Source organism: Cyprinodon tularosa, unplaced genomic scaffold, assembly GCF_016077235.1.
Source record: "Cyprinodon tularosa strain WSP-4 unplaced genomic scaffold, ASM1607723v1 ctg298, whole genome shotgun sequence".
NCBI lineage: Eukaryota > Metazoa > Chordata > Actinopteri > Cyprinodontiformes > Cyprinodontidae > Cyprinodon > Cyprinodon tularosa.
In genome coordinates this window covers 1,262,489-1,282,106 of record NW_024039005.1, presented here as the reverse complement: position 1 = coordinate 1,282,106, position 19,618 = coordinate 1,262,489, and the positions used below count along the sequence as shown (strand labels likewise).

Sequence of the window (19,618 nt, the reverse complement as noted above, 5' to 3'; positions counted from 1 at the left end):
TTGACAGACAGACAGACATTTCAATTTTGACATTTCAATAGGACAAGAGACAGGCAGGCAGACAGACAGATAGAAAGGCAGACAGACAGACAGTCAAACAGACAGGCAAACAGACAGACAGACAGACATACAGACAGGCAGGCAAACAGGCAAATTTTTGACATTTCAATAGGACATCAGACAGGCAGACAGACAGACAGACAGACATACAGACAGGCAGGCAAACAGGCAAATTTTTGACATTTCAATAGGACATCAGACAGGCAGACAGACAGACAGACAGCCTACAGTTGTTTTCCTTGTTTCATTGAAAGATATTTTTGAACCAAATCCACTCTTTTTCAATCAGTGAATCTTCCTTTTAGTCTTGTTTATCCATCACAGAGCTTTGATTTCTGTTTCTGATCATTTTCCACTTAAGATACCTGATTGTGTCCATATAGGTCCACACTGTTCCCCTTAGACTGAAATAACTCGGGTTGAAAGCCTCCTAAAACTCAAAGATGATTAATCCCACTGATAAAACTGTCCTAAGAAAGTTTTACATATTGCCATAGTGAACGAATGTTTTATTTTAATACCAATAGCACTGCTAGATCATCTATGCTACCTCAAGTCAACAATTAGTTGATGGAAACTTGGATATAATTTGCTGCTTCAAAAAGATAATGATCCCAAGAAAAGAAGAAAACAGGTGTGTCCCCCTCATATAGGAGGTGCTGATAAATATCCAGTTATAGAAAGGGCTCATTGATCCATCCATCCATCCATCCATCCATCCATTATCCATCCATCCATCCATCCATCCATTATCCATCCATCCATCCATCCATCCATCCATCCATTATCCATCCATCCATCCATCCATCCATCCATCCATTATCCATCCATCCATCCATCCATCCATCCATCCATCCATCCATCCATCCATTATCCATCCATCCATCCATCCATCCATCCATTATCCATCCATCCATCCATCCATCCATTATCCATCCATCCATCCATCCATTATCCATCCATCCATCCATCCATCCATCCATCCATTATCCATCCATCCATCCATCCATCCATCCATTATCCATCCATCCATCCATCCATCCATTATCCATCCATCCAACCATCCATCCATCCATCCATTATCCATCATCCATCCATCCATCATTAATCATTCATCATCCATCCATCCATTATCCATCCATCCATCCATCCATCCATCCATTATCCATCCATCCATCCATCCATTATCCATCCATCCATCCATCCATTATCCATCCATCCATCCATCCATCCATCCATTATCCATCCATCCATCCATCCATCCATTATCCATTAATCCATCCATCCATCCATCCATCCATCCATCCATTATCCATCCATCCATCCATCCATCCATCCATCATCCATCCATCCATCCATCCATCCATTATCCATCCATATCCATCCATCCATCATCCATCCATCCATCCATTCCATCCATCATCCATCATCCATCCATCCATCCATCCATCCATCATCATCCATCCATCATCATCCATCCATCCATCATCCTCCATCCATCATCCATCCATTATCCATCCATCCATCCATCCATCCATCATCCATCCATCCATCCATCATCCATCCATCATCCATCCATCCATCCATCCATCATCCATCATCCATCCATCCATCTATCCATCCATCCATCCATCCATCCATCCATCATCCATCCATCCATCCATCCATCACATCCATTATCCATCCATCCATCCATCCATCCATTCCATCCATCCATCCATCCATCCATCCATTATCCATCCATCCATCCATCCATCCATCCATCCATCATCCATCCATCCATCCATTATCCATCCATCCATCCATCCATCCATCCATCCATCCATCCATCCATCCATCATCCATCCATCCATCCATCCATCATCATCCATCCATCCATCCATCATCATCCATCCATCCATCCATCATATCCATCCATCCATCCATCCATCCATCCATCCATCCATCATCCATCATCCATCCATCCATCCATCCATCCATCCATCCATCCATCCATCCATCCATTATCCATCTATCCATCCATCCATCCATCCATCCATCCATCCATCCATCCATCCATCATCCATCCATCATCCATCCATCCATCCATCCATCCATCCATCCATCCATCTATCCATCATCCATCCATCCATCCATCCATCCATCCATCCATCCATCCATCCATCCATCCATCCATCATCCATCCATCCATCCATCCATCATCATCCATCCATCCATCCATCCATCCATCATCCATCCATCCATCCATCCATTATCCATCCATCCATCCATCCATCCATCCATCCATCCATCATCCATCCATCCATCCATCCATCATCCATCCATCCATCCATCCATCCATCCATCCATCCATCCATCCATCCATCCATCCATCCATCATCCATCCATCCATCCATCCATCCATCCATCCATCCATCCATCATCCATCCATCCATCCATCCATCCATCATCCATCCATCCATCCATTATCCATCCATCCATCCATCCATCCATCCATCCATCCATCCATCCATCCATCCATCATCCATCCATCCATCCATCCATCCATCCATCCATCCATCCATCCATTATCCATCCATCCATCCATCCATCCATCATCCATCCATTATCCATCCATCCATCCATCATCCATCTATCCATCATCCATCCATCCATCCATCCATCCATCCATCCATCCATCCATCCATTATCCATCCATCCATCCATCCATCCATCCATCCATCCATCCATCCATCCATCCATTATCCATCCATCCATCATCCATCCATCCATCCATCCATCCATCCATCCATCCATCCATCCATCCATCCATCCATCATCCATCCATCCATCCATCCATCCATCCATCATCCATCCATCCATCCATCATCCATCCATCCATCATCCATCCATCCATCCATCCATCATCCATCATCCATCCATCCATCATCCATCCATCCATCCATCCATCCATCCATCCATCATCCATCCATCCATCCATCCATCCATCCATCCATCATCCATCCATCCATCCATCCATCCATCCATCCATCATCCATCCATCCATCCATCCATCCATCCATCCATCATCCATCCATCCATCCATCCATCCATCCATCATCCATCCATCCATCCATCCATCCATCCATCCATCCATCATCCATCCATCCATCCATCCATCCATCCATCCATCCATCCATCCATCCATCCATCCATCCATCCATCCATCCATCCATCCATCATCCATCCATCCATCCATCCATCATCCATCCATTATCCATCCATCCATCCATCCATCCATCATCCATCCATCCATCCATCCATCCATCCATCCATCCATCCATCCATCATCCATCCATCCATCCATCCATCCATCCATCCATCCATCCATCCATCCATCCATCCATCATCCATCCATCCATCATCCATCCATCCATCCATCCATCATCCATCCATCCATCCATCCATCCATCCATCCATCCATCCATCCATCCATCCATCCATCATCCATCCATCCATCCATCCATCATCCATCCATCCATCCATCCATCCATTATCCATCCATCCATCCATCCATCCATCCATCCATCCATCCATCCATCCATTATCCATCCATCCATCCATCCATCATCCATCCATCCATCCATCCATCCATCATCCATCCATCCATCCATCCATCATCCATCCATCCATCCATCCATCCATCCATCCATCCATCCATCATCCATCCATCCATCCATCCATCCATATCCATCCATCCATCCATCATCCATCCATCCATCCATCCATCCATCCATCATCCATCCATCCATCCATCCATCCATCCATCATCCATCCATCCATCCATCCATCCATCCATCCATCCATCCATCCATCCATCCATCCATCCATCATCCATCCATCCATCCATCCATCCATCCATCCATCCATCATCCATCCATCCATCCATCCATCCATCCATCATCCATCCATCCATCCATCCATCCATCCATCCATCCATCATCCATCCATCCATCCATCCATCATCCATCCATCCATCCATCCATCCATCCATCCATCCATCCATCATCCATCCATCCATCCATCCATCCATCATCCATCCATCCATCATCCATCATCCATCCATCCATCCATCCATCATCCATCCATCCATTATCCATCCATCCATCCATTATCCATCCATCCATCCATCCATCCATCCATCCATCCATCCATCCATCCATCCATCCATCCATCCATCCATCCATCATCCATCCATCCATCCATCCATCCATCCATCCATCCATCCATCCATCCATCCATCATCCATCCATCCATCCATCCATCCATTATCCATCCATCCATCCATCCATCCATCCATCCATCCATCCATCCTCCATCCATTATCCATCCATCCATCCATCCATCCATCCATTATCCATCCATCCATCATCCATCCATCCATCATCCATCCATCCATCCATCCATTATCCATCCATCCATCCATTATCCATCCATCCATCATCCATCCATCCATCCATCCATCATCCATCCATCCATCCATCCATCCACTATCCATCCATCCATCATCATCCATCCATCCATCCATCATCCATCCATCCATCCATCCATCCATCCATTATCCATCCATCCATCCATCCATCCATCCATTATCCATCCATCCATCCATCCATTATCCATCCATCCATCCATCCATCCATCATCCATCCATCCATCCATCATCCATCCATCCATCCATCCATCCATTATCCATCCATCCATCATCCATCCATCCATCCATTATCCATCCATCCATCCATGCATCCATTATCCATCCATCCATCCATCCATCCATCCATCATCCATCCATCCATCCATCCATCCATTATCCATCCATCCATCCATCCATCCATCCATCCATTATCCATCCATCCATCCATCCATCCATTATCCATCCATCCATCCATCCATCCATCCATCCATCCATTATCCATCCATCCATCCATCCATCCATCCATCCATTATCCATCCATCCATCCATCCATCCATCCATCATCCATCCATCCATCCATCCATTATCCATCCATCCATCATCCATCCATCCATCCATTATCCATCCATCCATCCATCCATCCATTATCCATCCATCCATCCATCCATCCATCATCCATCCATCCATCCATCCATCCATTATCCATCCATCCATCCATCCATCCATCCATTATCCATCCATCCATCCATCCATTATCCATCCATCCATCCATCCATCCATCCATCCATCCATTCATTATCCATCCATTATCCATCCATCCATCCATCCATCCATCCATTATCCATCCATCCATCCATCCATCCATCCATTATCCATCCATCCATCCATCCATCCATCCATTATCCATCCATCCATCCATCCATCCATCCATCCATCCATCCATCCATCCATCCATTATCCATCCATCCATTATCCATCCATCCATTATCCATCCATCCATCCATCCATCCATCCATCCATCCATCCATCCATCCATCCTCTTCCTCTTATCCAGGGTCGGGTCGCGGGGGTAGCAGCTTCAGTAGGGAGGCCCAGACGTCCCTCTCCCCAGCCGCTTGGATCAGCTCCTCCGGGGGAATCCCAAGGCGCTCCCAGCGTGTCCTGGGCCTCCTCCCGCCAGTGCCTCCCCGGATGACTGAGCTCCTCCCCCTATTTCTAAGGGAGAGCCCAGACGCACTACGGAGAAAACTCATTTCAGCCGCTTGTATCCGGGATCTCGTTCTTTCGGTCATGACCCAAAGCTCATGAGCATAGATGAGGGTAGGAACGTAGACCGAGAGCTTTGGCTCAGCTCTTTCTTCACCACAGAGAGCTTGATAGTTCTGAAAACTTCTGGTTTCTCTAGGAGTTCCCAAAGGGTTTTCCTTTAGATATTAGCAGGTTAAAAAAAAAACATTAACAAATTTCCTTTCACACATTTTATGAACATTTGGTATAACTGAATTCAGTTTAGCATCCTCTCTGGTGGAAGTTTCACCAGACACATCAACTCAGTTGACCATAAACATCAAGTTCACCAGAGAGGATGCCAACGACAGCAAGCTGCTTTTTCTGGACTGTTTGGTGAGCAAGGAAGGAGATGGAAACCTCAACATTGAAGTGTTTAGGAAATCCATTCACATAGACCAATATCATCTTTCTGACTCACACCGTCCACTGGAATACAAACCGTCATCAGAACCTTCCAGCAGCGGGCCGAGCCTGTTCCTACTAAAACAGAAGGGAAGCACAAAAAACAGAGACACATCAAAGATGTTCTCCAAACCTGCGGATATCCAAACTGGGCGTTTGTCAAATCAGCAAGGAAATCCAAAAAACATGCAGCAGAACATAAACAGACACATCTCCATCCCATATGTTGCAGGAGTCTCTGAAAAACTAAAGAGGATTTTCTCCAAACACAAAATCCCAGAATATTTCAAACCAAACAGACCCTAAAACAGAGACTAGTGCATCCTAAAGACAAAGCCCAGACCAAATCTGAGCCGAGTGGTGTCTGCAGCTCAATGCAGTGAGGAACGCTCTTAGCTTTGTATTGGAGAAAGCAAACGACGTCGCTACAGATGCATGGCCCAACACAGAAGAGCGCCCTCCCCTGGACAACTTTATGGACAAAGGACATTCTTTGGATGACCAGAATGTTCACATTTTGGACAAAGAAGACAGGTGGTTTGAGAGGGACGTGAAGGAAGCCATCTATGTTAAGAAAGAAACACAAACCTTAAACAGAGGGGGGGACTCAAAAATCTACAAAGCAGCGATAGAGTTGATTCCTTCCCGCTATCATCGCAGCTCCAACCCCTTTACAGGAGAACAGAAGACCTCTCCTTTTCAGCCAGGCGAACTATTCCCTCTAACGACCCCCCTTTCAGAGACATAGACAGGTATGGGGCATTGCAGGCTAACAAAGAAGCCAAACGACCCCCATTCCAAAGGGGGGGACCCGTTCATCCGTTTCTATTTGCATGTTTTCTAAACAAAAACAAGGCTTTGTTTTTGGTCCACTCTATAAAGTTTCTAATTCAACGCTATTTCTGACATTTCGAATTGAAAAAGCTTCCTGGATGGAAGAGAAACGTCTTCAAACTTGGAAACAAAGTTCTGTGGATTGTTTATTTAACTTTTATGGAATTTGATTGTATGAAATAAAGCGGAGCACCACAGGGGACGGTACTCTCTCCATTCCTTTTTCCTCTGTTCACCTCTGACTTCCAGGACCAGTCAGCGTCCTGTCATCTGCAGAAATACTGGGAGGACTCTGCAGTCATTGGAAGCATCAAAGATGGACACAAAGCTTTTTTTGAAGTTCCTTTTAGACCTCATGTCAATGACGCTTTGCTGAATCTATACCTAGAAGAATTAAGGCCACTCTGATAGTAAAGGAACCGGGTGTCTACAATACAGAGAGCTGATGAACCGTTTTGGGGCATGGTGTGGAGACAATCTTCTGATCCTGAAGGTCAACAAAAATAAGGAGATGATTGGAGATTTCAGAAGAAACAGGAACAAGTTGAATCCTGTTAACATCCTGGGAGAAGAATTGGAGGTGGTGGACGAATAGAAATCCCTTGGTGTTCACCTCAACAACAACCTAGACTGGAGACACAACTGGGAAGCCGTCCCCAAAAAGGGACAGGGACAGGGACAGAGCAGATTGGACTTCCTAATGAAAACCAGGTCCTTCAGGACTTGCAGCAAAACGCTACAGTTCTTTTATAGGTCTTTTGTGGAGGGTGTGATATCTTCCTCTGTCATCTGCTGGGTTAACATCATTAAAGCAAATGACTGAAAGAAGCTCAACATGCTAATAAAGAAGGAACTCCTCTACAATGGAAAAAAATCCAAATCTAGATAAGTAATTTCCTCTTAAAAAAGTGCATTTGTTCTTGGATTAAGGAGGTAAAAGAGACATTTTGACAATGGAACAAGACAATTTACACTTACAATAAGAAAACACAACTGCTGTTGGAGCCAAATGCTTGATTTATTATTGAATATTTATTTCTAGTTGACTATTTTTGTCTGGTTTTGGTATGATATATATGAACATGAAATATTTTGGTTTGAAGTATAAGTTGACTGACTTAATTATGAAATTATTATAAATTTGTTTAGTTGTGTTTTTCTGCCATTCATAATTTACGCTGTTTCTGGCCTCCGCCCCTTCATTATGGACAGGTGACTGCAGCACCTTGATTATAATGTAGTCGGCTATTAGGGCCAGGTGAGCTCTTGGATTCAGTCAGCGCAGCCATACAGTTTTTGACCGCTTTTGATTATTATTGGGGGTTTTTTTGAGTGGCAAAGGAACGAAATGAGCCGATATGATCTGCCTGTCACGTCATGTTGCGGTAAGAAAATCTAAGTTTGTTTTGATTTTGGAAAATAAAGCGTCTTGATCAAGAGGAAAGAAAGTTTGCTGACTGCATGGTCACATTAAACAACATCGGACAGATCTGAAGTGAGTCTAAGTTGGATGCTTCTGAACCAAGAGCCAAACGCATCTTTATTGGAAAGATTGCGCTATTAACTGCATTTTCTTGTTTGCAGTGCATATTATCTAATTATCTTATTTTAAGAGTAAAAATACTCATTCCATTTGCAAACCTTATGTACCTACTCAAATTAAGGGTAAATACACTTAATTTAAGACATTTTTACTTATTTCTAGATCGTTTTTCCAGTGTAGAACCTCTAGAGAGGATTTCCCACACTGGAAAAACAATCTAGAAATAAATAATTTGAGTCAGTTAATGAAATAGTTTGCCAATGGAATTAGTATTTTTACTCTTAAAATAAGATAATTAGATAACATGCACTTGAAATAACACAATGCAGTTGTGTTTTCTTATTTTAAGTGTAAATTGTCTTGTTCCATTGGCAAAATGTCTGTTTTACCTCCTTAATCCAAGAGCAAATGCACTTATTTTAAGAAAAAAATTACTCATCTAGATTTCGATTTTTTTCCAGTGCAAAGAAGTATTCCTCTTAAAGTGAAGAAGATCATGGACAACAGAGAGCATCCTCTTCAGAAGATTTTTAAACAACAGCAGATTGCCTTCAGTCAGAGGCTTCTGCAGACCGGTGCATGACAGACCTCTACAGATCCTTCCTTCCGACAGCTATTAACACCTGTTTTTTTTTTTTTTTTTATTACATATATGTTACATTTAATTTCACTTTGGGATTAATAAAGTATTTTTAATTGAATTTGTTATGTGTGAGCTCAGATAACTGTGTGTGAAGCTTTTAACTGGAGTTCCTGTGGAAAGAAAGCTAAATCCTGCACAGCTGGAATATTTGTTTTATTGGTAAAATCCCTTCTGGGCTGTTTGTTTTTCCCAGCTGATCAGGTTACCGATCTGTTGTCAATTAGGCTGATTAGCAGGGAAGGTCCCGGCAGCTGTTTAGTATTATACCAGTCTTCATTAGCTGCCTTCAGAACGATCTAGAAAGTGCAGCATCAAAGTTAAGTTTACAGTTTTACAAAACAAAAATTTGCATCTAATCTGTATTCAATATGACATGAATAATGTTCAAGGATTACATTTTGATACTGAAATCTAATAGATAAGTAAGAAATCTTTGTGTTTCTGTAGCGAGCAAAGAATCAGGTTAACATAACGATGTCCACTATTTATTGCTTCCCTGCTGCAGTCTGTTACAAAACCTCAGCCGCTTCACACCAGAGGATGAAGCTGGAACTCCACAGGAGTTTACTTTAAAAAGCGAAGAGTAACAACCGCAGCTCTTTAGGTCACTGGGGCAGATTCAAAACAACAGATTAGGGAGAAACAAATGTGGAAAGCACGCTGTTCTGTTAAGACTCTGACATTTCCTGTGTTATCTTCAGTGTGGGCAAAGAGAAACCGAATCCTTGTTGGAAATGATCTGAAACGGAGACGTTTCTGCTGTTTCTCTTTTGCTTCTAACAATCAATGCACTCCTTTATTTTCAGTGGCGTCTCCGCTGTCCCACGGTCGTTGACCTCAAGTATTTCCTCACATCTGTGCTGCTGCTGTGCTCACACTGAGATCAGGAGACCCTTCGTCATCAGCGCAGCGAGGCCCCGGTGCAAACATCAACAATTCCCACTGAAGAAGCATGAAATATTCCTTTGCCTTCTTCTCTCTCTTAACTGAAAACATAAGAGAATCATTGTTTTGCTGAATCTAGGGCTGCAACTAGCCATTATTTTGCAAATCGATTAATCTGTTGATTAGTTTTGTTTCAATTAATCGATTAATAATCGGATAGCCAAAGGTTCCTTAAAGGTTTTTTGAGAATTTAATTGAAGTGAAAGTAAAACTTTTCCACATAAAGATTTTTGGATAGAGCATCCTGACAGATAGAAACATTTCTTTACATTAAATGCAAAAAGCTTATATATATATTTTTTAACAACTTTTATATCATTCCTGCTCTAAGTGGGTCACTCTGTCAGCTAAAGGCGTCCTGATCTGCCCTGATAGCTTTAGCCGGGCGTACACTGTGCGATTTTTTGCCCTTTTTGGGGCCGGCTTTCCAGTCGTGTGAGAATTTTTTGATTAGGCCGACTTTCTTCCTGATGGTGCGTGGTGTAGTGTACAGGGGGCAACGAGGGGAGATCAGCCTCTAACGACCACCTGTCATGAAACGAGGACAGAAGGGACCCAGTTTTTAAGGAGAGACAGTCAGTAGGAGAGTTCAAAAAGTTTATTAAATAAAACAAAAACTAAAGTGGAGCTGTGGCTCGCGGATACTGCATGATGGGGAGTGGGGCACTGCCCAATCACACACACTCTGGTTTAACGGTCCAGTACAAGATGTCCCCAGCAGTCCCAGAGGTCATGCAGGAAAGCCGATCCTGGAAGGGATCCAGAACAGACAGGAACAGGATCCAGATCAGGCTGGAACAGACAGGAACAGACAGGTGGAAGGATCCAGACATCATAGAGCTCCCAGGCAGGTTCCAGTCTGACAAAGTTCAGAAGCGTGACCGGGTGGTCACAATCAGGTGCAGATGAGCAGGCTCAGTGGAAGAGGGTAGCCGAGACAGGACGTGGAACCACAACTTAATGCAGGAACTTTAAACTGGTCTCCTTCCTGGAGCCAGGCCTACTGGAATAAAAACTGAACCTCCCCACATATAGAGCCAAAAACCCAGAGGACTCCGGACGATCAGGAGATGAGACAAACACGAAATCCCTCTTTCCACTGGCTGCTAGGATCCAGGACATGAACCATGAACTAAAACTGAACAGACAGACTGACAGAAAGACAAGTAATGATCTGGCCCTGAATGCTCCGGCTGAACTGAATATAACCAAGAGGAAACAGGTGAGAGGAATAAATTAAAATTGAGGCAGGGAGGGAAAACGACAGGTGAAAGAAATGTCTAATTAACGGAGAGCAAACAGGCCAGATCATGACACCACCTCCTCATCAGGAATCGTAAGGTTGGGAGAAAATCAGGTTTGAAATTCAGTCGGCCGTCGTAAGGTGGTCGTGGGCAAATCGCTCAGTGGGAAAACAAGGATTCTTCTTCTTCTTCTTCCTCTCAGAGGAAAACCCAGCAGCATGGCGGGGGGGCAATGAGTGAAATGGAGTTCTTTCTGTCAAACTGACCGTAGTAGCCACGTTAGCTCAGCCATGTCTTTGTCCAAATACGTCGTCTCCTTTTCTTTTTAGGGCTTTCAGCACTAAATTGCCCAAATATCCAAGGCAGCGCGTTTCACTCTAGTGAGCTTCATGTTCCTCTGCTACTGGTTTGGCTTCCAGATAGACGAGTCCGAGTAGCGCCATTTCACTGCGGAGCTGAGTCCCACCTGGTTTTTAGACGTACAGTGTGAGCAGGTAGATCGCATCAGAGCGTCGGGTCGCACAAAAATCGCACAGTGTACGCCCGGCTTTAATTGTTCATTTCACTCATCTGCGTAACTCTGCCAAGTCTCTAATTATCACTCATGTCATCCACCTGCCTCTGTTCCTTAACATTGGGCTCAGCCTAGCTATGGAAGCCAGATCATTGCTTGGATCTGCGAACTGTTCCTGCCTGATCTGTTTTCCCCGGACCTGGATCGGCTTCAGGCAAGTTCTCCGGGGCCGCAGCATCGGGGAAACTCTGGGCGACGCACGCCACGTCTGGTTGGCAGCCCATTGACTGGATTGCACCTCTTTCTAAGGAGATGGACTGAACTGTGAAACCAGGAAAGTGACTCACTGAGATTATCATCTCCTGTCAGATGATCGTGGTCACTTACCCGTGTTTCTCCCTCCAGAGTGTCAGAGACGGGTTGCGCCTCGCCCCTGCAGCCGCTGCAGCCACAGCTCTGCACTTCTGTTCTGTTTTGTTTTAATAAATGTTTTGAACTTTCCTACTGACTGTCTCACTTTGAATACTGTGTCCATCTGTCCCATTTTCTGACTAAAGGCACATTTTATAGTCTCTAAACTCCAGTCATTGATTAATCAATTACTAAATTAGCAGAAAATTCTTTCAATTAATCCGATTAATTGTTTCAGTTCAAGTTGAATCTTAACTATATTAATCTGTATATTAGATTTATATATTATGTTTCTTCAAGTAGAAGAAAAAATTATTGAATTAATAAAAAATTTGTTATAAAGGAAAAAGATAACTACAAAATGAGTCCAATGACACTGAGATTAGTGGAGAAAAGGAGGCGAAATTTCAGGATTTCTCCTTGAGACGTTTGTGAAAACCTCACCAAGGCTCAGAAAACGTTTCGCACACTGAATCTTTCAATTCTCCCAGGGGCCGCGGGGCCCCGCTTGGCTTAGTTTTTTCTCTCCCAATTTCATCCAATCTAGACAGCCATACCCCACCCCCCACCTTTACTCTTTGTCTACTTTGAGAAACAGTCAAGCTCTTGGCAAAGTTGAAATATATGCTATGCTGACCTCACTGAATGACAGAACCTTGAAAAAGGGTTTAAGTTCTTGAAATTTTCTTCTTGCATTTTCCTATCATTCTACCACAGATTTGAATACATTCTTTTGGGATTTAGTGCAATAGATTGGCACAAAGTAGTGTTTCTAAGATACAATAAATTTTTTTTATGTCTAAAAAAGAAAATGTCTGAGCTTTTTGTTCAAATTCAAGCTTTTGCTACACAATACAGCTGGTAGTCATTTGAGGAAATGTCTCTATCAGTTTTCACATCTACAAACTGACATTTCTTCCAATTGTTCTTTGCAAAATATTTTAAGGCGGAGGTCTTCAACAGGGGGTCCGCGACCCCTAGGGGGTCCACAGAGGTTCTGCATGGGGGTCGCGAAAGTTTTGGTTGATTAGACTTTTTTTTTTTTTTTCCCACTGCAATTTTTTCCACTCATTGAAATGTCTTTAAATCCACATTAACATGAATTCAACAGACTGTAGTAAACTACAACTTTCAGTCATCAATGCACACATTCAGCGACACAAACACTGCAAAAACTGTTAATCTAATTTACTAATTATTTCTTAAAATAAGTGGATTTCGTCTTAAATTGAGCAGACACTTTGCCAATGGAATAAGACCATTAACATTTAAAATAAGAAAAAACAACTGAAGTCTCTTATTTCAAGGGCATAATATCTAATTATCTTATTTCAAGGGTCAAAATGCTCATTCCATTTGCAGATCATTTTATTTTCCGGCTTAAATTAAGGGTGAATACACTTATTTTAAAATTTTTTTACTCATTTGTAGAATATTTTTGCAGTGCAGGAGCTCTTTCAAGCTGGAAACCGATTCATTCACAACACCTGCACTGCAAAAACCATCCAGAAATAAGTCAAAATGTCTTAAATTAAATGTATTTACCCTTAATTTGAGTAGGTAAATAAGATTAATTGCCAATGGGATGAGGATATTTACTCTTAAAATAAGATAATTAGATAACATCCACTTGAAATAAGACAATGAATTTGTGTTTTCTTATTTTAAATGTAAATTGTCTTATTCCATTGGCAAAGTGTCTCACTTACCCCCTAAATTCAAGAAAAAAGGCACTTAATTTAAGAAAAAATGACTTATGTAGATTTTGATTTTTTCCAGTGTGACCCATAAACCAGGAATCAGAATCAGAAATACTTTAATAATCCCACAGAGAAATTACTTTCGTTACATATAGGACCAGTTTGATATAACACAATTGATTACAATATATATAATTAGGGGGTCCCCGCTCCATCTATACATCAGTTTGGGGTCCTTGGCCTGGAAAACGTTGAAGACCCCTGGTTTAAGGTGTGCAAGGCTTTATGAAGAGAGAACGAATGTTCAACTTTTGCCAAAGATTGGTTTCTCTGCTAGACTTAGGAGCTGGGCTTTGACATTTCAACAATTTCATCTAAATCCTGCAGCTATTAGATGCGTCTCCTTTCTGACACGCCTTAATCACTAGAAGCAGAAGTTCTTAAAAACTCTGCTGCTGTTTTTCTGTAATTCTTAGAACGTACAAATGTACGGAAGCCCAGAGCGGTCGTGTCCCTCTGATACTTTTTCACTGTGGTTTTCTCTAGAAAACCGGATAATTTTTCTCAGTATCTAAAGATAACAAAGCCGTTTTCTCATCATAACGAGATGATTGGCGTTAAACTGATTACATCCTTCAATACCACGACAGCGGGAGAAGATTTATAAGTCATGGCCGCCTATGAGCAATTCTGTAAAAAAAAGTGTTTAACTTTTAGGTAACGAGACGACGTTGTTGGTTTGATGATTTGCTTTCACTTCTGATCCTTAAGCAATTAGGCTACGTTCCCACTGCAGGCCTTGATGCTCAATTCCGATTTCTTTGTGTTGCCGTTCACATTTCCAAATACATGCAACTTGTATGGGATCTCCTGAGTGAACTGTTCATTCAGTTTAAGTGTCGCACATGTGCAGTAGAGGACGCAATGATGTCACAAGCCAAAGTGCTCTGTGTTTACGGAAGTAAACATGGAGGGTAGGGCTGGAGAACATCTTATGATCTTTCCAAACCTTAAAACTGTCAAGATGGTTAAAAAAAAAAGAAAAAACTACTCTCTGCATCATCGTCCGCCATGTTGTTTGTTTTTCTTGCCACTTCTTCATAGCAATACCCAGAATAGTGACCTTTGTCGGGTATTAATGGCGTTCAGGTTGGATGAATGCGACCGGGCCGCTCAGACACACAGGTCGCATTTGAAAAGATCAGATTCGTATCGGATTCAGGACCACAGAGCCAAGTGCCTCGCATTGGAAAAAATCAGATCAGTGTTGTTCAGTCTGCCATGAAAAGATCAGATCCAGGTCGCATGTGGGCAAAGAAATCAGATTTGGGTCACTTCAGGCTGCGGTGTGAAGGTAGCCTTAGACCTTTGCCTCCAGGTGTTTTCTGAACAGCCGCGGTGTTTCGCCTGTAACAGCTATAAGATGCATTTACCCCCAAAATGAGTCCAGATTAAAGCTTTTCACTAAAAAAAACTGTCTGATTTGTTTCTACTGTATTCTATGCAATCCAATCATCCAGTGAAAAGAAAAAGGAAACTAAAACACTGATTATTTGCACACATGTGGTACCACGACTGCACAACTGTAGCCGCCGCAGGCATGGATGGACTGGGAATCCAGGGCTGTTGGCCAGCCTCATTCATTACTGACAGGTTCATCATCTCATTATCTCAAGAAATCAATCACTGTTTTCTCGTGATAATGAGATAATTATCTTGTTATCTCGAGAAAACACGAGTCTCGAGTACGACCGCTTTTGGCTTCCGTACTTTGCTTCCGTACTACGACGGAGTATTAGGGCCAGGCTAGAATCTTTTTTGTAGGGATGCACGTTATTGGGATTTTGGCCGATATCCGATATGCCGATATTTTAAAACTCATGTAGCCGATAACCGATATCGATACCGATGTTAAAGCTGGACAAAAATAAGTAGTCATTGAAAATAGCAGTTTTGTTATCCATTTCTGACACTTTGAAAAATAATATACTCAAATATATTTTCATATGCTGATATCAAATTGATTTTTAAAAACGCGGTATCGATCTATTTTACTTTCAAAATCTGGTGAAATTTCATTGTTCTGTTACAAACTCTCGTGATATTTTGCAAATTCTTGTGAGATTTTGTTAGTAAAATAGATCGATACCGCGTCAATATATCAACATATAAAAATATGGCAAAATTTCATGAATTTTCAGGGGATTTCGTAGCATAACAATGACATATAGCAATATTTCATTAGTAAAAGAGATTGATATGGTGTTTTTAAATGGCAATATATCAGCATATGAAGATATTGGGATATTTTAATGGATCAATATTTTTTCCCTCGTCTTTCAAAGTTTTTAAGTCAGTAAAAAAGACGTTTTTGAGGAAGAAGAAGAAGTAGTATTTATTTATTTATTTATTTATTTTTTTAGACTTTAGAAACTCAGAAGCTGATCAAATATCGGGTTAAATATCGGTGGGGTGGCCGATGTCCGATATTCAGTTTTAAGGCCGATACCGATAGGGGGCCGATTATATCCTGCATCCCAAATTTTTTGTTGTTGTTTTTTTTCTCGGAATTTTAGGACTTGATTCTCGCAATTTTACACTGGAAAAACGATCTAGAAATAAGTAGAAATTTCTTAAATTAAGTGCATTTACCCTTACTTTTAGCAGGTAAATAAGGTGATTTGCCAATGGAATGAGTATTTCTACTCCTAAAATAAGACAATTAGATAATATTCACTTGAAATAAGACAATGCAATTGTGTTTTCTTATTTTAAGTGTAAATTGTCTTGTTCCATTGGCAAAATGTCTCTTTTATCTCCTCAATTCAAGAACAAATGCAGTTATTTTCAGAAGAAAACAACTTATCTAGATTTCGATTTTTCCAGTGTATGATGTTATTCTTGTAATGTTACAACTTTAATCTCGAAATAGAACAAAAAGCCTGGCCCTAATACTCCGTCTAATCCATACAGCTGAAAGCTTTCCGGTCAAAATGTTTTAGCACCCTAGCTTTGCTTCTCTCAGAGACAACAAGAGCCTCTTGCCTGCTTTTCGGATTAATCCTCCCCTTGCCGGCCATGTTGGTTTATAAAGAGATAAAAACACTTAAGTGAAAAATGTCTCTATAAGGCAACTTTTGAGACCAAATGTTTCTAACTGTAATTTTTTGTGGATGTACCGTTTTCCTTCTATGTCCCCTTTATGCTCTATGAAGTAAAATCTTTTATATCTGTTTGATGTTACTGCAGGTGGTGATTTCTGTCTCCTGCCAAACTTCAACCAACAATAAATCTGTTTTTCAAAAAGCACAAAGTGGCTTTTGAGGGCTGACCTTAGCAGCATTACGCCCACAAAGTTATATTAATCAAATGTTTAAGGGAAGCTGTTAAAAGACTCAAGACCAAAAGTGACCTTTGCTCAATCAGATCAAATCAGTGAACATTTTTACGACTTTTTTCACTCAGGAACAATGCTCTGGAAAATCATTCACAATAAAAGAAAGTCTGGGAACACTTTCAGCCACAATTTAACGTCCAAATGAGTGTTTTCACTGTAATCTGTCTCACGCCATCTAACTGTGATTCTCCGATTTCTCTGTACCTTGCTGTTGCCAGGCTCATGCAGGTCTCCATTACTCTGCCTGAACTTCTCCTGCAGCGTCTCAGCCAGCTGGCACAACAGGAAACCATTGTCTAACCGATCCATGAAGCTCTCAGCTGTGATTTCCAGACCTGAGCGGGGGGACACATAAAGACAAGAAGACAGTCCAACACCATAAATCCATCAAAGGCGTGCTCATTTAAAATATGCACCGCATAAAGAAATAAAATTCAATCTCCTGTTCATTCCTGAACCTGATGTAATGCTTTCAACTCTCCAAAACTGCTTTAATGATCAAGTCTCACTATTGCTGCTGGGTTTGCAGAAATCTCTCGGGAGGTCATAGTTTAAAATGTAGATTAGGAAGAATTTGGGGGATTTTCTGATACATCCGCGATGGATGGCGCAGAGGAAGAAGGGGCATCCGCTTGCTCTTAATAAAGCTCCATTATCATATTGCACATATAGATAAATATATATTGGGGATCAACATGTGGCGTCCACTTGACTGCGTTCCAGAGACCCATATTTTTGTGGTTAGGTCATTGTGAAACAGGAGGGGTGGCAGGGGTTGGTTTGGGTGTCTGTGGAAAAAAAACTGGAGAGATTTCAGTTTTAATCCCATTTCTGTTTCTTATAAGGGGGGGGGGTTTGGGGTTCCATGTTTAATGACTTCCAAATGTTGCAGCTAAGTCCAGAAAAAGAGCCACTGAAATCTGGAGACATTTTCTGAAAGTAACTATTTTATGCTAATGTTTGACTCTTGGCCCCTGCTGTGTGTGTGTGTGTGTGTGTGTGTGGGAGGGGGGGGTCGGGGCATATACACCTACTGGGCTCTGGTAAAGATATTAATATAAGTCTTTTAACCTAAAACAATGTGGAATTGACAAAGTGACTCAATGCTTTGCAGGAGGGATTTACCATTAGGCAATACTAGACAGCTCCTAGGGCCCCAAGTTCCTGGGGGCCCCATAAAACTCTGTTTACATGTATTGTTAATACAACTATTCCTGAATTCAGTGTCCGCCATATTGGATCAGTCCATTTGCTGCACATGTTCAGAAAGGTCCAAACAGACAGCAGCAAACCATTTGAAAACAAACCCTGCAAAGAGCAGTGTTGCCAACTTAGCGCTTTAGTCGCTATATTTAGCCACTTTTCAGACCCCTCTAGCACTTTGATTTCTAAAAAGCTCCTAGCGCCAAATCTAGAGACTTTTTTCTGCTACCGGAGACTTTGGAGACAACATCTAAAAGCAGCGAACTCTGCTCTCCAGAGCGAGTAGATTGGTAACCCCCGCCTCCTGCTCTCCTCTATCTTGTCTGCTGTCATGATTCATGCAGCTATTATTTCATCCAAATGAAAAATGGAGAACAGATAAGCAGATCATGGCTTGTCTACAGTGAAAAGAAGGACTGGGTTATTTACTTTGGCCTTTTTGGAAACACAGGAAGGAGCAATCAGCTAAGTGAGCTTAGTGCTTGGAAAAAATCTTTCCTTCCTTTAGAGACAGCATGAAAAGTCAGCTGAGTACAAAACATAGAGAGAAAAACAAGAAGAAAAGGGACAAGAAGAGAGGGACACAACCTAGAACAGATAATGGATGTCTATTCTATTAACATTTCTCTATCTGCAGAATGGGGCTGTTTATGTGTTGCCTTCTCCATTCAGAGGCCCCCTGCCTGTCTTTGCCTAGGGCCCCAAAATGTCCTAAATCCGCCCCTGGTGCTGTGCATTGATGCATTTTCTTTCTAATTCCAAATTCTCTCCTGGATTCTTCATTTCCAGGTCTTTGGTCCAACTGGTTCCAGAGCAAACAGACTTGTAGAGATAACAGGAAAGATTCCTAAATTGCTTCCTTCAAGCCGGATCCTGTAGGAGGAGCTCATCCTGCTTGCAGTAAAAGTTAGAAATGACTGTTTATACTCTGCAGGACATCTCTTAGAGAAACACCCAGTTATCAAACATAGTTAAATGTGGG

The 19,618-nt window shown here is 42.0% G+C and overlaps 1 protein-coding gene across 1 annotated transcript in view; it reads right to left on the bottom strand.

The window, feature by feature from the left end:
* LOC119787410 (growth arrest-specific protein 2) overlaps window positions 1-19,618 on the bottom strand; it is a 51,542-nt gene that overhangs the window by 18,387 nt on the left and 13,537 nt on the right. The window contains exon 3 of the mRNA XM_038291262.1: window positions 17,638-17,768. Within this exon, the coding sequence (XP_038147190.1) occupies window positions 17,638-17,768 (131 nt within the window). The remainder of the gene's footprint in view (window positions 1-17,637; window positions 17,769-19,618) is intronic.